Genomic DNA, 25,601 nt, shown 5'->3' with positions numbered 1-25,601 from the left:
TCTTCCCAATATCCCACTGAACCCTGCTAAACCTCTTGGAAATGCAATGAACTCTGCACCACACTCATCAGGAAGCATGCTGAGAAAAGCAGAGGAATCTCAGCTCAGCTCTGGGAAATTTCCCTGTACCTGGAAATCTGTAGTCTCCAGGTCCAGAATCCCAGAAGGGTCCGAGCAAAATGGGAGGAGCCAAATGACCAAAAAGAAAACAAACAAACAAAAAAGGCTAAAAATATTTAATTTCCCAGAAAGTGGCTTAATAGTCTCTAGAAGCTAATTGCTAATTTCAGCCAAAACCTGTTACTCAAAATAACCAGTCCAAATAACTAATTAAAATTGGGATAAAAAAAAATTCCAAGGCTTTTTATAGATCTAGGGCTGCAGAGTGGCTTTGTGTCCTGATGGAAGAACCTTCCGTGCCTTCTTCAGTGACTGGAAACACGGGACAAAGCAAAGCTGCTCCTCTACTCAGAGCCCTGAGCCAGGACCAAGCCAGGAGCCTCAGGAAAAGACAACAGCCACAGACAATGGGGAAACCTCCTCCAGAGGTGGGAATGTCAGTTCAGGAGCACTGGAAAATTAAAGCACGTCAGAATCCAGTTTGTGCCATTCCCAACCATTGAGACATCCACAGACAACCCAGCTAGGCAGATAAAAATGACATTTTATTTTGTGAAGAACACTTGAAAAATAAAGATGAAAGCTCTTCCAGGCTTTGCAAATAACCATCAAAACCCAAGGAGTCACAAAGACTCCATGTCCAAAAGGTGTTTCCTCTCCCCAGCCCCGTTTTCCATGAACCCTGTCATTGTGGAATGGCCCACAAGAGTTTTAAGAAAAAAAAAAAAAGCATTTTGAGCCAAAATTAGAAATAATCCAAGATTGGTTCAGTGCAGGCGCTGCTACATTACACTTGAACAAAGGCACAAAATTTCCACTTGGAATTTGCATTTCAATTTCTCCAAACTTGGTGTTCTCAGGCAGAGACCAGAGTTATTCAAGAGGCGAAGGCTGAGCTCAGTCCAGCTCTCCAGCAGGAACCAGAGGAACTAAAGTGACAGCAAATAAACCCAATGGGCTGGAACCACGTGGGAACACAAACCTTTGGAATCAGCACCTCTGATCCCTACTGTAAACCCAGGCTCCCAAGAACACCTGAAAGAAGGTGACACAAATTAAAATTGGGAAAACATCTGCTGTCCTCCTCTGGGACAGAAAACTGGGATTTCAGGACTCGAGTGAGTGAGGACATTAAACAGCCCCTTGTGCAGAGCATCAGCCCCAAAAAGCTCAGGAGCACCTGCTGAATTCTAAAGATATGCAGAGAAATTAATAATGGTGCATTTCATGGTGCTTTTCTTTTTTTTTTTTTTCTGATAGCAGAGTGTCAGTTTTTATCTTTATGCTGTCTGAAATACCAGAATAGTGTTCACCTATAAAAGGTACATGAAAAATGTTAGCCAAAATTTGAGGAAATCTGCTCAACTAGCAGCTCCCACTACAAAATTGACACATACAGCAAATAGGTCAAATATTTACTGCAGCCCCTAAAAGCAAACTTGTGTTTTGTCCTGTCATTATCACAGATTTAATTAAGGATAATCAGGCTCACTTTGGAGTTAATACTTAGAGCCTTTGACCTGGAGCCCAGATCAGTGAGCTGCTTAGTCAGCTCAGGACACCAAGAGAAACAGGTTCTCCAATGTACCAGAATATCAGAACAGCTGGAAAAATGAGAAATGAGGGAAATTCCTCTGAAGAGGACCACTGAAAATAAATACAAGCCCTTTTCCTGAATACAGTAAAACCTACTGAAGATCAAACATTGGATCTGTCCATTTTTTTCAACCGTTTTGTCTGTTAATGAAGTTTATGGGCAACAAAACAAGCCCCAGAAATTTCAGAATCTAAGATTACCTCCCTGTTGCTCCTTATCACAAAAGGTCTCCAGGTTTTATATCTTGACAGGTCCCAGGCTTGCTCTTTTTGAGCCAATTTCCTACACTTTGCTCAGAGATTTCCACATTTCCCTCGTTCTTAGGGCTAACTCCAGCTCCTACAGACTTAGGTTTAGAGATAAAGAAAGAAAAGCAAATTCTGGTATCAGTAGCAACTTCAGTCATCAGAGATGGGAAAAACTTTCTAAAAAGAGATGATTATGACTGCATTAAACCTCAGTAGTGATGGTGCAAGAAGTCAGATCTGACCCAACAAAGTATTTTGGGTGGTTACAAAAGAGTCACCGAGGGGTTATACAATACATTAATCCTTTTCCTCCTCCATAAAGTGCATTTACTCAGCCTGAGAGTAAGTACCACACTGAGAAAGAGACCTTAAAGCACTTCCCCAAGAGAGAGCAGAAGAAAATCAGTTTTCCTGAATCCTACATCCAGCTTGTGCCTCAGGGATCCTTGAAGACACTTTGGGAAAGCCCGTCTTGCTGCTGGAGCTGAGGCCCTAGAGGCCAGGTTAGTACAGGGTGGTGTGGGCAGAGCAGCTCCTGGTGCTATCTGAAAACCCCCACGTTGATGGAAAGAGCCACTTCTGGTTTGCGGGGCTTCATGGGGAGCTTCTCCTCGGGGAAAAAGGGATCCTGGACACGCTCCTGGCGGCTGGAAAACAGAAATGATGTGGTTAATATTTAGTGCTGGCCTGAACTCTGCGTTCCAGTGAGCTGTGAAAACAGCCTGTGCAAGGCCAGGCCAGCCAAGGGTTCATTTTCATCTCCACGGTGTGTTCCAGGAGGAAAAACCATGAGGCTCAGTGCAGGAACATCGAGAGCCAGGAGTCTGAATTATCCAAGTTCTCCCTGCAGGATTACTGGAATTGTGTGCTCTGACAGCACCCAGCTACAACTGGCCTCAAAAATTATCCAATTAGGCTGAATCATGGAATGGTTTGGATTTCACGGGCAGCCACCCAGTGCCACCCCCTGCCACGGGCAGGGACACCTTCCACTATGTCAGTTGCTCCAAACCCCGTCCAACCTGGCTGCAGACACTTCCAAGGACGGGGCAGCCACAGCTTCTCTGAAAAGCAGCAAACACTCTGCATATTCCTAAAGAAAAATGGAACTAAGTGCTCACTACCTTTTCCTCTTTTCCAGAGCCAGCTGCCTTTGCTTCTCTTTCCCCATGTCGTCCCTGACGGTGCTGAAGTCCTTGGTGTCATCAAGGAGAAGGTTCTGTTATGAAAAAGGATTGGAGAGATCAAAGTCAGAAGGTCAAACTATCTCCCAGCTGTTCCTCGACTGACACAATAAATTTCCAGATGGTTTCTTTTGACTACTTTTGCACTGATTAATTTCAAGTTAATTAGAATTGCAATGGTTTGAGTTGGAAGGGATATTAAAGATGATCCAGTGCCACCCCTGCCATGGGCAGGGACACCTTCCACTGTCCCAGGGTACTCCAAGCCCCATCCAACCTGGCCTGGAACACTTCCAGGGATGGACTCCTTCCAATAGGCTAAAACAGCAGGATAGCACATCACATTTTTCTCCTACTGCTTTAAAACCCATCCAGAATCTTCTTTCCTTCTAAGTAAGCCTGATTGCTAGCTCAGAGCTCACTTCTGGGTAATTCCTTTCAACACCTTAGAACAGAACTGTCCTAGTTCAGTAATCTATAATATGTAACTGGTTTGTATCCATAATGAGATTTTTAAAGGGCAATTCCTCGGATTTTACTCAGAATTCAAAAAAAACCCAAGTCAAAAAATGAGGGCAAGAAAAAGGAAAAGCAGCAGCAGCAAGAGATTTCCTATCAACACAATGCAGTGTCCAAACCCACACACCAACACTCTCAGAAATGCAGCAGGATGAGAGAAAACCAGGCAGAAATAAAGATACTGCAAAGGGGACATTGCCTGAACCTGATCCTTGTGCAACAATTAAATCCAGGGAAACTTACCTTCACCCCAATGATGTCTCCATCCTTCAGGTGATAAGGGGCTGACTGCAAACTCTCCTGCTTTTTCCTCCTTTTCCTCTTGGAGATCTGCTGTGTCTGAACAAAATCAAAGCAGAAGAGTTTAGAATTCTCTTTAAATTCAATCCCTAAGGACCTGCAGCCCAAACCAACACACGCTCCTCTCCAACAACTGTGGGATTCTGTCAATCCAGATCTTACCCAGCTAGATATTGGCAGCCACTCAAATCTCTCAGGGAAGTATTTGGCTATTTCAATTTTATCTACAGGGAGACAATAGTGAGAAGCCACTCTTTGCCTCAGAGCCCAGGCTGTGCATTCCTTGGAGATATCCCACACCAAATCCCGGGAGTCGGAGTAGTCCCTCTCTCCTGGTATTCCCATCTGGACTCGCAGCAGCAGCTCCTGGGGGCTGGCAGCAGGATGAGAGAATGGAAATTCTTGTGAGCCATGCTTTCAGAATTCCCAGCTTTCTCCCCCTCCTGCCCTCCCTCATTTTGTTTGTAGAAAACAATTAATAACTTCCAAGGTTTTCCCACATCCTGAGAGTCCTGAAGTCACAAGCTACTCAATGAAGGCTTCCCTCGAATGCAGAGATGTAACAAACAAGAGAAATAAAAATCTTGAGCTCTTACCCCAAATTCTCTTCTTCTTGCAAGGGTTCTATGCAGATTTCCACTCTGGCACCCAGCCTGTAGTCACTGAAAACAGAACAGAGATTGTCTACGTGGCTCTGGATCTGGGGTGAAGGCTCCAGGGAGAGCTCAGAGCCCATTCCAGTGCCTGAAGGGCCTCGAGGAAAGCTCAAGACAAGGGATGGAAGGACAGGACACAAGGAATGGCTTCCTACTGCCAGAGGGCAGGGATGGATGGGATATTGGGAAGGAATTGTTCCCTGTGAAGGTGGGCAGGCCCTGGCACAGGGTGCCCAGAGAAGCTGTGGCTGCCCCTGGATCCCTGGAGTGCCCAAGGCCAGGCTGAACACTGGGGCTTGGAGCAGCCTGGGACAGTGGAAGGTGTCCCTGCCCATGGCAGGGGTGGGACTGCTCATCTCTAAGATCCTTTCCAACCCAGACTGAGCTGATGAATCTCCCCACAATCCATCCCATGTCCAGCCTGTTGCACACTCCCCAGGAAAGCCACCTGAGTCTCCGCTTGTTATCCCGGAGGAGCTTCCCGGGACGTTTGCTATCCATTGTCCAAGCTCTGAGAAACGAGGGCAGGGGCACAACCTGCTCCTGGCAGCAGGGTAAGGTCAGAGCCTGAAAAACAGAAATACCTGGTCATTCACTTTAGCAGCCAGGTGGGAAAAATAGAAACTGGATTAACTCTCAAAAAAGAGGGCAAGGTGTTGAGATTTATTCCACACCAGCTGTTGCTTGCGGCTATCAGCAAAACATTCACTTTTCAGCCTCAAGAGGAGTTGGATTTCCCTTCCTCTCAACAATTCTCAACTCAACTTCCATTTCCAAAGTACCAAATTTCTTTTTTTAACTAAAATTTGAACAACTGGGAGGGAATGGGGCTGTTGCAATCCTTATCCCAGTCTCTGACCAAGTGCTGAGCTCCTCTAAGCCCTTCCCAAGGACACAACACTTCTCACGTTCAGCCAGTTCTCCTTGTTCAACCTGCACACAGCTCTCCAAGGCAGTAGCCTGGCAGAACCCAAAACTGAAGTCATACCCAAAAAAATAAGTGTTGGTATGGAGCAGAATCAGGTGAGAGGTCCTTCCTCATGCAGTTCAAGTAGAACAATCAACTGCTTAAACCACACAGAGCCTTTTGGTAGGACTGGGTTATACACCTTTGTGGGTTTGGGGTGGGTTTTGGGATTAGTTTTTTCTTTTGGGGTGCTTTGCTTGGTTTGGTTTTTAGTGCATTAAAACCATACAAAGATATTTTAGTCACTGGCCAAACAAAATAAGCCAGGCCTTCCTGGCTGACAAACCTATGCACCCCAAAAAAATTCTTTATTCATCAGATTCCACATACAGAAATTTAAAAAAATAATGCAGAAAACTAACACAGGAACAATGTGGAAACGGCAAAGTGGCTTTTTAGGAGGTGCTTGTTATGTGTGTGCTTCCCATGGAGAGATTTTATACTGAAATAAAGGCAAAAGCTGCAAGGTAGAGCTTCAGCTGAAGTGCAACAAGGCTCCTGCAGGCCAGGACACATGACAGGGAGGATGGGGACAGCAGGGACACTAAGGAAGTGTTTGAGCTACGTGCTCCAGCTGCCTCTTGGTACTTACCAGTGACCATGGCATAAATGCCATAGCCCAACAGACTGGAGACAGGGGAAAAGGAAATAAAAGAGCTGTTAATAGAGCTCAAGTCATCACAGTGCTGCTGCACAGTCCAACACAGGAGAACATCTAACCTGCATCTTCAGGTCTTCCAGAGAGGCCTCTCCTGCTATCTCTATCCTGCCAGCATAACAGAGATCCAGGCCTGGGTGGATGGGTTCTGCTGGAGCTTTGAAGGGGGGAAGGGAGGAAGAAACAAATAACAGAAGAGTCTACATGATTTGTATAGACCTGAGAGATAACAGTCACATTTCCCTTAGAGAAGGAGTCTGGAGTCCACTTAGAGTATCCAGGAATCCCAGACTGGTTTGAGTTGGAAGGGACCTTAAAGGTCACCTCATTCCCCTGCCATAGCCATATCCAGCACACAAAATACATCCCAGTAATTTCCCAACAGTTCCTACACTGCAAATTTCAGAACTAGGAGCAGTTATTCCCATTGATAAATAGTGTTAGTTATTGATTAAACCTACTGCAAGCTAAGCTAAATTGCTCTTAGCTCCACTACTGAAATCAACAGGGGAGAAAATGAAACTCAGAAAAGGTTTGAGGCAAAAGGAGAAAAATGTAAAGAAAATTTCTGCAAGGAGAGGGGTCCTGCCCTGCAGCACAACCCAGCACCAGAAGAATATTGCTTTTAATACAAAATGAAAAATCAATTTGTTCCTCATTTTCCAATTCTCTTATTTCCACTTCATTTTCTTCCCTCTTTTCAACCGTCGCTTGATTTTGCTGCCCTGGCTGATTTTTAATTTGGATTTGACCTTTAGTGGAACAAACTGCATTTAAGGTCTTTGATACTATGCAAGCTTTACCCACACCTCCTTTTCCAGCTTCCAAAAAGCCACACAGCCTGAAGGGAATTAAATGTGCCTTCAGGAGTCTGGCACTTGAAGCCAATTGCCTCTGTGCTCATGAAGGAGACGCTTCACAATGCTGCCACTGTCTTCAGTACAGACACTGCCTAAGAGCCCCTCCTACAAAATTCAGTGGGGTTTTGATCAAATCCAGCTGAGGAACAGCCCTACAACAGGAATATCCAGCTTTTATGTCCAAAACTGCATCTGTCTCCTGAGTGGTCCTTTCACCATAACCTTGATGCAACTCATGCAGCCCCTCCTAGGTTTCAGAAGGGTTTTAAGGCTCTGGATTAAAATTTGGCTTTTACTCAAAGAACAACCACAGATGATTCCTTTCAAAGCCTGGCCAAGCTCACCTGCTGCAGCAGACACCTGCAAAGCCTCCATCTTCCAGGTGATCCCATTCACTTGGTCTTGTGCATGCTCTCCATGTTTCTTATGGCTTGAAGGCTTCAGCCACCAGATTGGGATTTTCAGGAAACCCTGGAACAGAAAATAGCAGGTGGCTCAAGTGCTGTGTGCAGACAAGGAGAAATTTCACCTTTAGTACAGGAAGAGAGAAAATATTTATTTAAGACTAAGCTTTTGGAACAGGCTGCCCAGGGAAGTGGTGGAGTCACCAGTCCTGAAAGTGTCCAAAGAACGTGTGCATGTGGCAGCTGGGGAAATGATTTAGTGGAGAGCATGGTGGTGGTGCAGAAATAATGATGCTACAATTTTGCAAGGCACAGCCTGTTCAGGGCCAGGCTGGACAGGGTTTGGAACAACCTGGGACAGTAGAAGGTGTCACTGCCATGGCAGGGTGGCACTAGATGGGCTTTAACATCCCTCCCAACCCAAACCACTCTGGGATTCCAAGTCTCCAGACACTACCACTCTCCTTTTATGTTATAAATGACGATATAGTTATTGGCTTTGGCATTTATGTATTGGTTTTGCAAGTTATTATTGATCACAACAATTTTAATATAGTACAATTTGTAACCCCTTTTAACTGCTTTTTGATACAGTATAACCTGTCAGCTTTTGTATGCACTGTATAGCTCACATAAATAGTAATGTGATAAATATATGTATTATATATTCAACCTTAGCATAATAAAATAGAAACTATGTAATATTAAATGCTTTTATTTGTGTAGCTAACTCATAATGGTGTGAAATAGCTATGTTGATTCAATATATTTGTGGATTATCTTTTCTGAATTATAAAGTAACAGTGACAAGAACTAGGAGACCAAGAGAAAAATTTACTACTGACACTCCAGTTATCAGGAAGTGTCAAAACAACAGAATGGAGGCTTGGGAAGAAATAAAATATATCAATTTAATCTACAGGATAGCATGCAGACAAGTCAAAGGTTAAAACCAAGCAAAAGAATTCCCAGAACATATAAACCCACAGGAATATTTGAACATGTATAATCCTCATGAATATGCATTTAACCAATGTCATGAAAAAGTATATAAGAAAATTGTTTTAAGCTAACAGAATGCTTCTGGTTTGCCAGGCACTCCAGCACTATGTACAGTCCCTTTTATCCCTTATTAAACTTCTAAAAATTTTAAAGAATGAACCTTGTTTCTCACATTTTACCTTTTCTGGAAGCTTTCCTTCAGTTATAACCAAAGTGTCTCCTCTGCAAACGTTGAGTTCCTTCAGGGTGGCATTCTGCAGGAAGAGAAAGCACAGGGTCCCTGTTGGCCCCCAGCTGCCTTTCTCCCAAGGGAGCAGAGAACAGATGGATTCAAACAGGCTCCTCTTACTTCCTGGCTTAAGGCTTCCCCTGCTTCATAGCACCAGTCAAGCCTTCTCAAATGCCAGCTGTCACCTACCAAAACCCAAAAAGATACACACAGAAAACTAGTTAGTCAATAATGCCAGTGTAGGAAAATATTATAAAACTCTTAAGTGTCAAGGGTCCTTTTTCTTTTGTTCTTTATTTTTATTTGCTTTTTAAACACAACTCTGACTAAATGAATTATTACTTCCATCTTCCCCAGATCTTTTGCTGTACGAAAATAATCTTTCATTTCTACAGATCTCTATTCTTCACCTATCTAATTATTTTCACCGGTTTCAGAGGAAAGAGGAGGAATTACTATGTGTCAAATTATCATGTGAATCTATGACATGCTCTTTAAAATAAAAAAATATATTATAAAGACTTCATGTTTAGAATTCTTTCTCCTTCCCACATTACGATGACACACAGCTCATTGAAAAAACTTGCAAGGTTTCGGGTAGGAAAAAGTCTTAAAAGTATTAAAAATTCCTTTAAAAATATGTAAATAACACAACTAACCTGATAATCCAGATTTCTCCAGCATTAAACTGAGACACTGAAAGAAGAAACACAAGATGAGAGTTGTGTCATTGCTGAGGCTGGGAAAAGAATTTTTCAGCAAAACTATGTTAAAATTTTCTGACAGAGTGACTGCTGGTCAATTCTTAAAACAATATAATTAGATACACAAGATGTATTTGGGCTATATATTAAAACCTTCATGGAGGAGATTGTTTTCAGGAAAAAATTCACCACATCAGCTGAGCCAGCTTTCCCCAACTGGTAGAAAATTAAATCTATGCTGTCAGTTTGTTCCTTTACTTGAACAAATTCTGCCCCAGAGTTTGCAGATGCACCTTTAAAAAAAAAATAAAAGTCAAAGCTGGAAATTCAGCACTAGACTGGCAGCAGCAGAGTCTTCTTCACTCTGTGCATGGCTCTTCCCAACTCCTCCACCTCCAGGTTTGAGCAAGAAGTGTTGTCCAGGACCTTGGGAGCAGAGCTGTGGGAGCAGCCAGCCTTACCTCTCTGACAGAGGCAGTCTCCTCCACAACTATCTCCATCTCAGGGCTGCAGTTTTGGTCACTCCCAACCATGAAGTACAGGAAGAGCTGAAAATCCAAACACAAACTACCAAAATAAACACTGAAGTGTAAGAACAATTCCTGTGGTTAGAATGTCAACAAACAGCACAAAAATGGCACAAAAGCAAAGTTGAGTTATGGCCATCAGCAGATGCTCATTAGCCACCTCTGGTCTCCAGATATGCACAACCACTCCTTCCCCTGCACATCACGGCCAGGTCGGACACTGGGGCTTGGAGCATCCTGGGACAATGGAAGGTGTCCCTGCCCATGGCAGGGGGTGGGATTGGGTGAGTTTTAAGGCCCCTTCCAACCCAAACCATTCTGGGATATTTACAATTTGCACATTCCAAGAGCAATATCCTCCTTTTTTCCTTTATTCTCTTTTAGGAATGTCCCTGGAGCAGGCTCCTCCCATCCCACACTGCTGTACCTGAGTGGAAGTTGGTGCTTTCCCACGGCACAGCCCGAGCAAGCTTCCCATCTTCAGTTCTGCTTCCTTGACTGTGTAATCCTCAGGCACTTGAAGGAGGACAAATGAAAACATCAATTTTATCATCCTCAGAGCAAGCTAAAACCCTTCAGTGCCCTCTGGAGCACTTAACTTGCTCAGCCCTGACAGCAGATCTGTGAGTGTCCTGTGAGGAGAACAAAGGCATGGAGATCTCCCAGAGTCCATCAGGAGCACAGGTGGATTAATGATGTAAGCAAGAAAACCAAGCTGAACATTTCAGTTCAACCCCTATCTTTATACTGGTACTGTTAACTTTAAAACTGGAAAAAAAACCCCCACACAACCGGTTCAGTTAAGCCTGGGAATCAGTGGAGTTATGTGTCGGTACTTCTCCCAGGAAAGGACAAACAGAGGCTGAAAATCTCCCCAGTGAATTTCTTACAGAACACTGAATCAATAAATCAATTTACCTGGAGACAGAAGTTTCCCGTTGCCACTAACAGGTCTAAGACAGCTCTCGTTTGCTGCAGCAAAAAGGGCAGGAAAGAGAGAAGTATTAACTAATTCAAACAGGAATAAAATAGGAATTTGGCTCAGAATTTCAGACAAGTAACACCTTTAAGATTAATTACAATGGGTTCATCTTAGAGGCCTCCCTCTGTGAGATCAAAAATGTAACTGGAGAGAGACTCCTCGAGACTCCATCAACAGTCTCAGCTTTTATTCTTTCACTGAAAGGAAAATTCTACCACTAAACCCACTCAAAAGCCAGTAAATTGTAACATTAGCAGACTGAAAGCAGCTGAACACTTACCCAGCTCCTCCTCCAGCTGAAGCTCCCGGATTGCTTTCATTTTGATATCTGACATCACCTAAAAGACAGGGACATTAAAAAGGACAGGTACACATCCAGCCTGGAATGCCACCAACACCCCTGCTCGTTCAAGTGCCAGTGCACAAAGATAATCCTTCCCCTCTCTTTTAGCTTTGGTTACTGACACCATCTCAAGATTCCACTTACAGGATGATACAAAGAGGAAACTGTTTGACACTAAAACACTGCACTGGTTTAAGCTACCTGCAAATATGCTAGGGATTGTAACTCTGAGCTCAACACTAATTTCAGCAGGGAAAAGATTCATTCCTGAGGCTAAATCGAATGAGCTGGGCCAAGTGCAGTGGGCAAGCTGTTCAGGAAAGCAGAGTCCTTACTGTTTCAATGGTGGCAGTGATTTTAACGTGTTTCTCCTCCTCTTCCACCCCACAGAAGTTTTTCACTTGGAGCCAGCTGATGTCATAGGTGAAGGCAGTCAAATTCCCACTTGCCACGTTGACAAAGCTGTGGGAATCAGCAGTGCAAAGACAGACAGACAGAAAAGCTAAACATTGGCAGGGCTACATCACTCACCAGCACAGTTCCCAAGTAAAAAGATGATCACAAAGTTGTGCACAGTAATGGCATCTCACAGAGCAGAGGCCTCAGGGAGCAGAGAGTGTCATGAGACCACAAATTTGCCCCTGGCAGCTTTGGATTGGCTGAGCATGAGTTGCTCCCATCAGGCTTTTCCCCCTTTACAAGTGTAAATCAAAGGTTGTAACTGGTGCTGCATTTTGAGGGCAAGAAAAATCTAACGGTTGATAAATAATTGGTCTCCAAAACTTAAGATGAAAATACTCGTATTTGTAAGCTCAAAGTGATTATTAGTTACAAGAATATGTGCTGTTAGTATAATTTGGACTAAAAGGTTTTTCCAAAATTGCTTTCTTTAATTACAATCATAATAAAAAACATTACCTCTGGTCATGGCTGTCTAAGATCAGCACAGAGCACCCATCCCTGAGCCCAACACTTCGGACCGTTTCCTTCATGTCCTCCTCATGGAAAACTTCCCAGTTCTTGGCTTCTGTGTCTGCCCCTGAGCCGTTCCTGAGGATGATGCCCCCGGCTGGAGCCAAGGCTGAGTGCAGCTGCCCCAGGCTGGTGCTGCAGGAGAAGACAAGCTGGGCCTCGCTGAAGTGCTGCCCCTTGCTGCCCTCGTTGTGCTCGGCCAAGCGAAGCACGTTGAGCACCACGGGCTCGTGCTCAGGGCCCGTCAGCACCTTTGTGCCTCCGACCTGAGGGACAGGAGGAAGGAATGCCAGCTTTGTGTGATGCAGCAAGTACAGGAGAGACTGGGCAGTGAGCATACTGAGACAAAAAAAATGGACACTCTCCCCTCCCAAACAAACCACCTCGGACCAAATTCGTACTGAACGAATCATCAGAGTAACCCACAGGTGTTGGGAAGAGAAAGCAAAATGTTATCCAGAGAAACTGAGGCTGCCCCTGGATCCCTGGAAGCGTCCAAGGCCAGGTTAGATGGGGCTTGGAGCAACCTGGGATAGCAGAAGGTGGCCCTGTCCATGGCAGGGGTGGGACGAGATCCTTAGTCCCTTTCCAAACCATTCCACAGCTGGGAAACCAGTGGACACTTGGCAAAATCCAGAACACATGATTTAGCCCCTCAGGACATTAAAGAACTACCCAAATGTGACTGAACATTGTGACCTTACGTTTTAAAAGTTTGATCTTTCTGATATTCAACCTAAATTTAACCTAAGTTCCTTGCTGAAGAAAATTTAATGACATAAAAGCTGCAACAGAAAAAAGTATACCAAAAATAAAACCAAGACAAAACTGACCCTGTTACTATCTGTTTGGATGGTTTTGTTTGGTTTAGGGTCTGTTTTTTCTGAGCTAAAAGCTAAAATAAAATGGATACTTTTACAATATAAATCATTTAAAAGGAGCATTGTATTCCACTAGAGAGACAGAATAAATGCTGTGCTTCACAACCACTTCCAGGATAAGCAGAAGCCTTAATATTAAAAGGAAGATGGAAAACTACAAAAGCAGCACAGGATTTCCAGGAGACCTTGTGCAGTCTTATCTCTTCAGAGCTGACAAGGAAGGAAGTGCTTGGTTCCTTTACCTCTTTCCCATTCCAGACAAAGATGTCTGCTCCATCAGCCAGCCCAATGCCATCCAGGGTCAGCTCATCTCCTAAAAAAAATAGGAGCAAATCATCAAGTTCTCATTCCCCACAAAATACACAAACAGGGTGAGCAAGTTTTTAAAAGTTTTAAAGTTTTTTAAAGAACTGTACAAGGATGGGGAGGAATACTTAGAGTAGCTCTGAGTGCTTCTCTATTTTGAAGTCAACATCACGGAGAGTTGGGTTATGTTCTGGTTCAACACTGATTTTCTGAAGCTCACCACAGAGAATATAAAATTTAAAAGTTACTAAGTTTTTAAAGACTGACATTTAGAATTGCCTAATAAAGGGAAGCTAGAGACAAAAATGACGATTTGAAAAACTGACATAGCCTTAATAAATTAATGAACTCTTAATGTGAGTATATCCCTTTACAAAATCCCTAATTCAGCTGAAGTCTAACCTACATTTTCCTTTGATGTCACCCTGGCTCCTCTCTTCTATCCTCTCCACCTATTAGGCCAATCCTATGAAAGCAAACATCCACAAGCAAATCAAGGGCAAGACACAGACTGATACGTTATTATCAGCAAATGTGCTTGACTTGCTTAAGAACTGCATTTCACAACAAAGGTTTCACAGCAAAGCCTCAAAATTATTCATTCAACTAATAAGAGTGAAATAAATAATTTAAATAACTTAACATGAGTTTGAGCTGGAAGAGTGTTCAGTAATACCTATCTCCAGGATGGTTTATAGATGGAATCTTTGATGGCTGCAGGAATTAAAATACAGCAACAGCATGGAAGAGCCTGGCATGCAGTGTTCTTACCATCAAGCACCTGGTACAGGTGTAATCCTGCTGGTAAAGGCTTGGCCATGCTGAGCACCATGTCTCCTTCCCAAGATTCCAACATCTAGTTGGGAAAAAGAACCAGAAAAATTATGTAAAATAATGGTAGCAGTAACTCACAGCACTCTTAACAATTACAATCTGCTGAAAGCTGCCACAGCCTGGCTCCCAAGCTCACTTGGTGACATTTAATTGGTGACTCCTTGAAAAGACAGACAACTGTCACAAAATGAAATATTAAGAATAAGCCTGGAGTTCTGCAGTGTGAATCCATGGCCATGCACATGCTGCCCAAATATAATTAGCTCATGTGAACTTTGAAGTCTCCATAGTTAAAATTCCAGCAATTTCATGGCTTCTAGAACAGGCCCCACACCACTCTCTCCTCCTGTGTAAACTCATAGTAAGTTTTAGCCTTCTAAACTCCATCTGCTGTTAAAAATTTCTCCTTGGCACAGAGATTGCAGCATAAATATATTTGTAAAGGTTGCAGTGGCTCAAGTAAAAATGAAGTTGATTTGATAGAGCAGGTACCTGGAACACTGCCTGCCGAAGATCTCCCAGTGTTTTCCTTCTGTCAATAGTCAAATCCACCACGCTCTCTTTCCAAGAAAGTGCAGGATGCAAAGCCCCGTTGTGGAATTTATAGCAGCAGCTCAGGTGGAGATGTAAATCAATGCCATTGTTTGCTGAGTCACATTCAGCTCTTTGAGAGAACAACACAAAAACCTGGTGAATTTAACCCCAATCAGATCTTTCTGTGTAGCTGTCCTGGAACTGATCCCCCCAGGGCTAAATTCCCTGTCACATCCCCTCCTCCTTTATACCCGTCCCTAGTTGTAGCAGCAAACATTTAAAAAATAAAGGAGTGGAATTCCCTCAGAAACAGAATCCCAGGATGGTTTGGGTGGCGAGAAGCTTAAAGCTTATCCTGCTCCCCCCCCACCATGGCTCCTTCCCCTATCCCACGTTGCTCCAAGCCCCATCCAACCTGGCCTTGGGCACTTCCAGGGATGGGGCAGCCATCTTGTGTGAAATATCCTATAAACTGTCACTCTCGTGGCTGTATTTTGATATCTTAACTGTGATTCAGGTGTATCAGCACTCATGTCCCTCAACACAAGGGGAAGTTTTTTCTAATCTGAATACCACAAGCTCTTCACTTTTCTGGCAGAGAATATAATTTATCTGTAAATTCACCATAAATCAAGACCTTCCCCCTTCTCTCAGTGGAGAGCTCCCTCCATAAACACAATAAAGATAATGCATTCCACTCTCCAGAATTGCAGTGATTTTCACCAGAAAATGGTACCATTTGAAACTCTAAATATGTTTCCCTTGAAACTCTGTAGGCTGCCTGCTAAGAGGGAAGGTAGAGAACCAGCAGAATATGGATACAGAAATTATATTCTTCAATTAACCTCTATGACATTGAACCATTTCAGTTGTGATTCTGCTCAAGGAATTTCTTTCCTTTTGAATGCCTTGAGAGTCCTGCAGATAGGAGCTGGTTGAGTACAATGACACCAGTATACCTCTTTTTTTGCAGCTCTGTATTAGCAGCATTCATTTCATGCAGCAGGTGCTCAGGAATTTGGTACCTTGGATTTCCACGTGCTGCAATAAAAAAATAGAGGCTTAAAATCTGATTTGGCAAACAAGAAAAGAGATCAAGAAGAGACATTACAGTACAATAATCACTGAAAACTCAACTGCAAGATTATCTAAAGAACAAGCAAATGCTTTTACTCCTTCCAATCAACCTTTCTTTAAGGGGAATTAACACATAAATGCCATTAACTACAACTTGTATTTGTTTCAGCTGATGCTCTGCCATTATTTGTGGAGCATGCTAAAAAAATATTAGTCAGCTACAGGCAATTAACAGGTCACCACCTCCTTGTATTTTCATTTAACTTTAGTTTTTCAAATGATCACTATAAGGAAAACTGGGGAAAATAAAGCTTGGAAAGGACAAAAAAGCTCTCCAGAAAAAATGTCAAAGCAGGAAGCACCCCCAGAATCTCCAGATGAGCTTCGTGTACCTTCAGGGGGCCTTTTCAGCTGAGCTTTTCTGTAGAACAGCATGTAGGCACTCTCTTTACCCTGGAATTGCTTCTCAATATCCTTCTCCTTGATGGGCTGGACTTTGGAATCATTCAGATCAAACCAGTGGCACCCAGCAGAAGCAGCTCCTGGCCTTGAGGAGTTTTTCTCACAGTTCCACTGCACATCATTCTTCTGGGAAGGGCTCTGGAGATTTTGTCCATGAGAATCCAGCTTGATCAGGAGCTTGTGTGTTTCCTTCAGGCCGACCTTGTTTCCATCAGGACTCAGCTGGAAAATCTGAGGATGATTCTGCAAATACTGAAAGGGAAGCAAGGACAAGATGAAGAAGATGCCAAGTTTTAAATGCAGCCTGCATTAAGCTGCTCTCCTCGAAGTGAAACACAAACCCCATTAATTCAACCCTCATGTTATGGTGCTTCCTCATGTATTTTCCTCAGTTTACCTCTGTAAAATCCTCACATCTACACTTCACACCTACATTTAAACATTTCTCATGGAAACTGCAGGTAGCTCCCTTCAAAAAACATGTAAACATCAGTTTTCCACCTATCCACAATACAAATTCTGAAGTATTTTTCTTAAAACATCATAAAATACAGCAGCCAACTGGAAAACAAGTTTTTACTGGAGTATTAATTTCATAGACATGTTCTAAACAACAAAAAAATGGCATGCATTTTCAAACACTGTTTTCTCTTCAGTAAGGTTAATATTTTATAGGCCAACCATAGAGATCGGAAAAAAACCCACTAAAAGTGTCAGGCAGACAATTCCTTGGCAATCTTATGTTCCCAAGCTTGCTAATTCACATTACAAACCTCTCCTTGCACATGCTCATCCAAGGGTCCATATTCTCAATTATCTCCTCCTGAATATTCAACAGGAATATAAATGATTACAAAAATTACCTAAAATCAAAACTAGCAAACCTGTGATTACCTTTCGTAATGCTCCATATTGTTTTCTGTATTTCTTATTCCAGGACACCCCTTTCTTCTCCAGTAATTTCTGCCCTAATTGATCCACAGCAATTTGTTTAGCTTCCTCCTGCAGAGAAATGAAAAACTAAGGTAACAAAGGCTACAAAAGTCAAGGGGTCAACACAAAGAAGTAAATTTTGTAGTGTTTTTATCATTCCTGGTTTTTAGTAAGCTGCTATAGCATCATCTGGAGCTGTGCCAGAGGGGATTCAGGTTAGATGTCAGGGAAAGGTTCTTCCCCCAGAGGGTGCTGCACAGGCTCCCTAGGGAATGGGCACAGCCCCAAGGCTGCCAGAGCTCCAGGAGTATTTGGACACTGCTCCCAGGGATGCTCAGGGTGGGATTGTTGGGATGTCTGTGCAGGGACAGGGGCTGGATCAATGCTCCAACTTCCAATGCTCCCTTCCAGCTCTGGATATTCTGATTCCTTTTGCAACAGCTTTAGTGAGCAGCTTCAGAAATACTCCAAAAGAACTTTTTTGTGTAGGAAGAGTCACTATTAATATTAAAGCCAAGTTTTAAATGCTTCACACCAAGTTCAGAAGAGCTCTGGACACCTAAGCCTGCCCACTCTCACAAATGCCAGCTCTCTGCAGGTTCCCTAGCTCCAAAGCCAAAACAATGAATTCCTTACATACCATACCTCTGATAAAATCCCTTTTAAGACTGGCAGTGGATTTTCTGTTTCTTTGGCATTTTCAGTGTCTCTTAAAACCTTCTCTTTCATCAGCCCACCCTCTTCTTCCTGGGTTAGAAAGACACTCACAAATATTGTGGTTTCACACACAATTAGAGGACTGGATTATTCTGTGCTGACAAGATCATGCACAATTTCAGAATGAACATTCTGATAGACTGCCCTTCTCAATGAGGCAAGATACACAAAGCCTCATTAAAACATTAATTAAGTTTGGATGCACATTCATCCATTAGCTCTTAATACTTTTCTGAAAAGTACAACCTCTAAAGCAAGGAAGAGAAGCCTTTAGGACTTACTTGGAGTTGCCAGTTTCCTAATTCATCCACATCTCTGATATAAACATGATAGTGTCCTCCATAGCAGCCACCTTTGTGTATAATAACAGAGAAGAGCTCATACATGTACTCTGAATCATCCATTTCAGTCTTTAAAAAGAAAAACAATAATTGTAACAATAACTGAGGTCAGTCTCTCACACAAGGACAGCTTTATACCTTCAGCATCACTGCAGACATTTCTCAGTGTGTGTATGAGCAGAGACTGAAATGGCTTTAGAGGGCTGGGGACATAAGGAACAACTGGCACAAGCCACAGACTGATACATCATAAAATCCCAAAATGGCTTGGGTTGGAGGGACCTTATAATTCATCTGAGTTCCTACAGAGGAAGGGACAACTTTCACTAGCCCGGGTGGCTCCAAGTTCTGTCCAAGTTGGCCTTGGACACTTCCAGGGATGGGGCAGCCACAGCTTCCCCAGGCAACCCGTGTTATTAAACAAGCAGGATGCTGAACCATACTGGAAATTCAAAATATTTTCAATTTTAATGTTTGTTCACAACCAAGCTTATTTTGTTTAAAAGAGGAGAGAGAGAAGAAGCACCACTTGGAAATACTAAAATTGGGGGCGGGGGGAAGGCTTCCTCAAATACAAACACTGAGAAATTCCCAAGCTTGCATTGCAACACTTCAACAAGAAAAATGTCTGCTCCATAACAGTGCCTTTGTTATGTTGTTTAAGGATCAAAATTTGTCATCAAGCAACGATATAGCTCAGTTTATAGCCAGAAACACATTTATGAATGCAAATAGAGATTCCTGAGAAAAATGCAGTAACTACAGGCACCTAAAGCACAGTATAGCTCAATTTATGAATGATGGTATCAGAGAATAATGACACAAAAATAAACTTCCATTTCCAGATAATAATCTTCCTGTGAAGGACAGGTTAGGTAACTTTTGGGTAATTATTTTACCCTTCCCCCTTGCAGCAACAAGGTAGCTCAGTTCAAAAGTCAAGAAGGACATCACAAAGTTACTCAAATACCTGACAAAATGCAAAAAACAAGAGATAACCTTGAGCTGTGGGTTCTCTGCTGAGAGAGCACACAGAAACTTTTAACAAATGTTAACAGTGCCCACCTGCTCACAGAAAGGCCTCAGGTTGATCTGGATGGGGAATGTATAGCAGCTCGTTTCCTTGTACCTCTCACACTTCTCAAAGTCAAAGTTGAACCTCAGGAGGGAAATGGTGAGGAAGGGAGGCAGCTTGCGTAGTTTAGCAGACTGGGAAGGGATTTAAAAACATTTTAAGCACAGACTTAGAAAAAAATTGTGCTTCCACTTTGCTGTGGTCAAATCCTTTTCCAACAAAGCTTTGTAACCACCAGAGAGACAAGATTGGTGCCCTCATTTTTGAAATGTTTTTTCAGTAATTCTCAATTTCCCTTCCAACTACACAACCTAAAAGCCACACAGATCTTCTCCCCATGTTGAGCCCCACATCCTCCTTGATTGGTGATCACCAGTCCCATACCTGATCCTGCCCCAGCAAATAAAGGACACTGGTGAGATTCCAGTCAGTATTGACACTTCCATAGCTCACAGGCTCTATACAGACAGTTACAGAGCAACCAGGAGCTCAAGTCTCCCTCATTTCGACAGGGGAGCCAGGAGAATCCATTTTAATTATTCCAGATTAATCCAGATCCAACCACTTGATGGGTGAGCACATCAAGAACCCTTCATGAGAAGTAAAACCAACATCTTGTACCACCTGTGACTGTAGGTGTGGTTTCCATGGCCACCTTTCTGAGCCTTTCCAATGTCTCCATCTCCTGGTCTCCACTGGCAGAGCCATAATAGGAACACACACAGGGCTTAAGAAATCCCCTGAATTAGGAATTCCATTCACATCCACAGCCTGGCAACCCTCAGATCTGTGATCTCCTGCCAAAATTCAGAGTTCCCACTCTTTTCCTGCATGGGTGAGCACTTGTGAGAGGCAGACCTTGCCCTATATTGCCTTGGACCCAGTCCAGTTAAACCCCAGCCAGCCCTTGCAACAAGACACGCGAGGCACTGCTGAGTGTTCCTGAACTCCCAAGTCACTGATCAACCGGGCCTGACCTCAGCTTCCCTTTGAACTACTCCCTCCACATCCAGAGGGCTGCAGGATTTGGATTTCACCCATCCTGCAGGAGGCCAAGGACCTCTGCTGCTGTGACCAGGTCAGAGTTCACCAACAACCTGAGCCTGCTTCCCTCCACAAAAACAGAGCAACAGATCTCATTCCCTGCACAGAGCAACAGCTGCTCATTGCTCTTCTCTCTCATTTGGGTTCTCCAGAAGTTGAGTTTCCATGATTTCTCTAATTGCAGATTTTTATTTTATGCTCTAACTTCTCTTTTGGCCAATTCTCCAAAATACCCAGAGGAAAGTGCAGCAAAGGTGTTGAATGAGTCAATACCTCCAAATTATACCACACTCAAGAGACAACAAACTGCAACAACATTTGGGAAATGAGCCACGGGAGCTTTCCTTGACATCCCTGCTGAGGTTTCATAGAATCCCAGAATGGTTTGGATTGGAAGGGACTTTAAAGCCCATCCAGTGCCACTCTCTGCCATGGGCAGGGACACCCTCCCCTATCCCAGGGTGCTCCAAGCCCAGTCTCGGACACTTTCAGAGATGAAGCAGCCACAGCTTCTCTGGGCAACCTGTGCCAGGGCTTCCCCACCCTCACAGGGAAGGATTTTTTCCTAATATCCCATCTAACCGTATATCATCCCATCCCATCCCATCCCAAGGTGCTACCTTTGAAGCTTCAACCAGTTTATCACAGGCTCCACATCGATACAAGTTGTCATTCTCAAAGTATTCCTCTTCCACGTACATGTTCCACAGGGCCTCCTCCAAGCCAGCCACGCCTTTCACTGCCACTGTGAGATCCAAGAAATCTTCCTGTGTAGAAAGGACAACGAGAAAGGAGGTTCTGAGGGGTGTAGGTTTGTGGTGATTAGAAAGACATCCATCCTATTCATCACAGTGATGGGCAAAAAACCTTCCTACAGTCACACAAATTAATTTTAAAAAACTGATTTTTTTAAATTACAAAGAGCACAAAAACTGTCAAGATATGTTTTGCTGTTACCTCACTGCACTCTGTGCTAACTACATCTACCAGAGGCAGGGCTTGTGAACGCAGAAGATGCAAAACATTTACATTTTTTACCTCTCATTTACAAAGATCAGCCAAAGACTTAAACACTCACTACCTGGATTCAACAAGGCCCCCAGCAAAGATGACATTATTTTTGGACTTCAAAAACAATAATATTTAAAGTCAATAGCCTGAAAGTACCCCCCAGTGGAAGATCCCTGGCTTTACCTGTCTCTCACTGATGTTCTTGCACTCCTTACAAACAATCTGGTTGACAACAATGCCGTGGTAGAGGCGGTTGATGAGGTCGTGGCCTGACGTCCCCACAAGGGAGGTCTCCAGAGCACTGAAGAGGATCCTGTTCAATTCTTGCACATCATGCTGCCTCATCTCCTGCAGGAGGAAAATCCACACAGGAATGAATGAAACACTGCTGTGCTTGGCTTATGGCTTAAAAATAACACATCACGTGTCCCAGTGTCTTAACGACTACTCATACATTTACTCCTTGAGTACTGAAGTACTACCTATATTAAACGCTCTAAAAAGACCATTGGAATATCTAACACATGTGTTAATTTAGTCATGCTACAACCCACCTAAAACACTTTCACTTGGATAGAATCATTGAATTCCAGAGTGGTTTGGGTGGGAAAGACCTTAAAGATCATTTTGTTCCATCCCCTGCCACGGGCACGGACACCTTCCACTATCCCAGGTTGCTCCAAGTCCCCATGTCCAGCCTGTCCTTGGACACTTCCAGGGACCAGAAGCAGCCACAGCTTCTCTGGGCACCCTGTCCCAGGGCCTCTCCACCCTCCCAGGGAACAATTCCTTCCCAATATTCCATTTAAACCTGCTCCCTGTCAATTTGAAGCCATTCCCTAGATGTAGATTAATCTCTGACTGACACAGTTAAAAGTGGTTAACAATCTAAGTGTCTCAGGACAAGAAGCCTGTTGGAAAAACACTCCTGGAAAAACAAAGGGAAAGCAACTGGAATTGCATCTAAGAGAGCAGTCATCTTCTGTTCCTCCCTGTAAACAACTGCCATGGACTCCCTGTGGAGATCCAACAGGACACACCAAGAGCTGACCCAATTCAACGTCATCTCCGCAGCTTGAAGGATTTTAAGGTATTTCCTAAATGTCAGGCTTCCAGAACCCATCTCTATGCAGAGAGAAGCGTGTGGGGAAGGAGACTGGCACCTCATGGCTGCTCCAGCCGAAGCTCTCAGTGAGGTCAGTGGTGGATGCAGCCTGCTGGTCCAGGAGCAGGAGCTGAGCGAACAAGCGCTGCAGCTGCAGCGGGATTATCCGAACCTGGGCACAACAGCAAGGGAACACAGCCAGCACATCAGACACAGCCTTCAAAGCAGACATGTCAACAAAAACAAAAGCAATTTCCTACAAAGTTGGTGAGAAAATACTCCTGCCTATTTCACAATGCACATTGCTCAATTCATACCAGTCACACTTTGTTCCCAAAAATCTATAGTCCCTCACCTTACACAGCCAAGTAGAATGGTTTGGGGTGGGAGGGACCTTAAAGCCCATCCCATTCCACCCCTGCCATGGGCAGGGACACCTTCCACTGTCCCAGGCTGCTCCAAGCCCCAGTGTCCAACCTGGCCTTGGACACTTCCAGGGATCCAGGGACAGCCACAGCTTCTCTGGGCACCCTGTGCCAGGGCCTCCCCATCCTCACAGGGAAGAATTCCTTCCCAATATCCCATCCATCCCTGCCCTCTGGCAGTGGGAAGCCACTCCCTGTGTCCTGTCCCTCCACCCCTTGTCCCCAGTCCCTCTTCAGCTCTCCTGAAGTGCTTCATGATGGGATGGAATGAGGTGGGAGGGAGGACATCTCAGCAGAAACAGAAACCACATCTGGTTTCTGAAGCAAAACCTCTTGACAATGAGGGCTTAGAATTGTGGGAAAAATCCACTATGAGCCAGACCAAACTGCCTCTCAGTGTCAAATTTAGGTTTTTTTACTCATTTTCATAAGTTTCACATCAACTGGAACCATATTCCTCCATATCAACATCAGACAGCGACAAACAAGAAAATTCCCACCACCTTTGCATCTGGTTTCCTGCTGTCATCCAGAGTCCCAAGTTCTTCAGGTCCCAGGGAGAACAATGCCTCTGCAATTGGCAAAAAATTATTATCCAAAAAGACAACATCCCCTCTTTAAAAATGCAATGTATTTTAATGTCAAACACTACCATTTTATTCTGCAGTAATTTATTTAAAGTGAACCAAGCCCCAAAATCACCTGAGTTCCCTATGTTTCTTAAGTAAATAACAAAGAGTGTAAGTCTCACTAAAATATCAATCCCAACATTATTTTAAGAAGGTTTTGAGCACCTCACCTCTAAATTCAGGCGTGAAAAGCAGAGTCTGCAGAAGGGAATTGAGGTAGCAGGTCCCACCCTGATTTTTGATTCCACTGAGGTTGGTGAAATCCCTGGGAGCTGGAGGCTCAGACTCTCTGGGCTTTGATTTCTTCCCTTTCCCACAATGATTGTTAGAAATAAAGGAAAAATCCTCTTCAAATAAGTCCCCAAACATTGTGAAGGCAGAAGAGTCCTTTAAAAAGATAAAATAAGCATTTACTATAAAAAATGCAGTTGAACCCACCCACCTCAAATCCCCCAAGATAAACCTGGAAGCCCTGACTGAAGAATTTGCTTATATTTTTTTCCACCTTATTCTGGTCATTCTAAAAATTAATCCATGTAAAAGTATCAATTCATGTATCAAGAAAGGGTGAATTAAAAGCACTTCTGTTACCACATGTCTGAGCAGATTTTTCACCAGAATCAAACCCACCACAATTCCACTTTGCACAAAGCTGTCATTTATTCCTACAAGTGAACTGTCCCCTACCTTGGATTATCCTTATCCACGTTCTCCAAACACCTGGGACTTCTTCATCTGAGACATTAAAGCAGAAAGATTTTAAAGTTTCACCTTCCCAACAAACACAAACAGGAAATAAATCACTTTGCATCAGCTTTTCCTCCTCTGAATGCAACTCTTGACTGCCTTAAAATCTCTGCAAAGGCCCCTCCTCCCAATCTGCTGGATGGAATTCCTGGGCTTGGCACTCATTCCAAGCTGTCTCCCAGCCCTCATTCCTGTTTCCAGTCAGGCCTGTTGCACTTTAGCATTTAGATTCTTCTCCTCCCTGAATGCCCAGCAGCTCCTGGGTGGATGATTTGTCCCAAAAAAGGGCCATATCCAGGAGACACCACCCACCCATCATTCCGGAGAGGCACTTGAGTGCCAAATCCTCCCTCGCTCCTTATTTCTGCATCCTCCTTCCCGTAAAAACCACACAGGAATAGCAATTGGAAGGGATTCTGGATAGCCCAGTGCTGTCACAGAGCAGGGACAGCTCAGAGCACAAGGCCTCAGACTGGAATAAATCCTTGGCAGGAGAAACCAAAATCCTGGAATAAGTCAGTGGCAAGAGATCCCTAAACCTCTCTAATAAATCCATGACAGGAGATCCCCAAATTATCTAATATTTCCATGACAAGCAATTCACAAACCCCTCTAAAAAACCCATGAGATTCCCAAACTCCTCTAAGAAATCCCTGACAGGAAGTCCCCCAAGCCCTCTAAGATATCAGTGACAAACGACCCCAAACCCCTGTAATAAACCCACAGCAGGAGATCCCAAACTCCTCTAATAAATCTATGAGAGGCGTTCCCCAAATCCTCTAATAAACCCACGGCAGGAGTTCCCAAAACCTCTCCAACAAATCTGGGACAGGAGATCCCAAAACCTCTAAGATATCAGTGACAGGAGATCCCAAATCTCCCTAATAAATCCATGGCAGGAATTCCCAAAATCCTCTAATAAATATGTGACAGGAGTTCCCAAATCCCCCCAATAAACCCGTGGCAGGAGATTCCGAGTCCCTCTAATAAATCTGTGACAGGAGATCCCAAACCCCTCCAATAAACCCATGTCAGGAGATACCAAAGCCCCTCTAACAAACCCATTCCAGGAGCGCCCAAGTCTCCCCCGGGCCGGCGAACCCCAACCCTTCAGCGCCCCTCACTAACCGTGCCCGGCCCAGCCCTACAGCCACGGCTCCGCGGCCGCCGCCATGTTTGTTGTGTGTCACCGCGCAAAGCACGCCGGA

General features: G+C 43.8%; 1 protein-coding gene across 2 annotated transcripts; it reads right to left on the bottom strand.

Moving 5' to 3' along the window:
* Positions 1–644: 644 nt before the first annotated feature.
* On the bottom strand, positions 645–25,601 carry USP40 (ubiquitin specific peptidase 40). Of its 2 annotated transcripts, XM_014889899.2 has the most exons (33): positions 25,522–25,600; positions 24,334–24,381; positions 23,817–24,033; positions 23,521–23,588; positions 22,651–22,764; positions 21,671–21,835; positions 21,097–21,243; positions 19,423–19,566; positions 18,298–18,426; positions 17,945–18,046; positions 17,261–17,368; positions 16,297–16,618; positions 15,787–15,868; positions 14,786–14,957; positions 14,231–14,315; positions 13,396–13,466; positions 12,219–12,538; positions 11,636–11,762; positions 11,238–11,295; positions 10,894–10,947; positions 10,403–10,491; positions 9,910–9,996; positions 9,404–9,440; positions 8,865–8,929; positions 8,695–8,769; positions 7,454–7,580; positions 6,312–6,406; positions 5,073–5,191; positions 4,565–4,630; positions 4,131–4,341; positions 3,912–4,007; positions 3,090–3,184; positions 645–2,612 (listed from the first exon to the last, which is right to left on the bottom strand). In XM_014889899.2, the coding sequence occupies exons 3-33, from the start codon at positions 24,013–24,015 to the stop codon at positions 2,507–2,509; spliced, it is 3,735 nt and encodes a 1,244-aa protein (XP_014745385.2). In that variant the 5' UTR covers positions 24,016–24,033; positions 24,334–24,381; positions 25,522–25,600; the 3' UTR covers positions 645–2,506. The 2 variants fall into 2 exon arrangements, with proteins under 2 accessions (XP_014745385.2, XP_014745387.2); XM_014889901.2 differs by lacking the exons at positions 645–2,612; positions 3,090–3,184; positions 3,912–4,007; positions 4,131–4,341; positions 4,565–4,630 and adding an exon at positions 6,184–6,218 and having other exon boundaries at positions 25,522–25,601.

The sequence above is a fragment of the Sturnus vulgaris genome, chromosome 7 (genome assembly GCF_052056855.1).
Source record: "Sturnus vulgaris isolate bStuVul1 chromosome 7, bStuVul1.hap1, whole genome shotgun sequence".
NCBI lineage: Eukaryota > Metazoa > Chordata > Aves > Passeriformes > Sturnidae > Sturnus > Sturnus vulgaris.
This window is presented reverse-complemented; position numbering and strand designations above follow the sequence as displayed.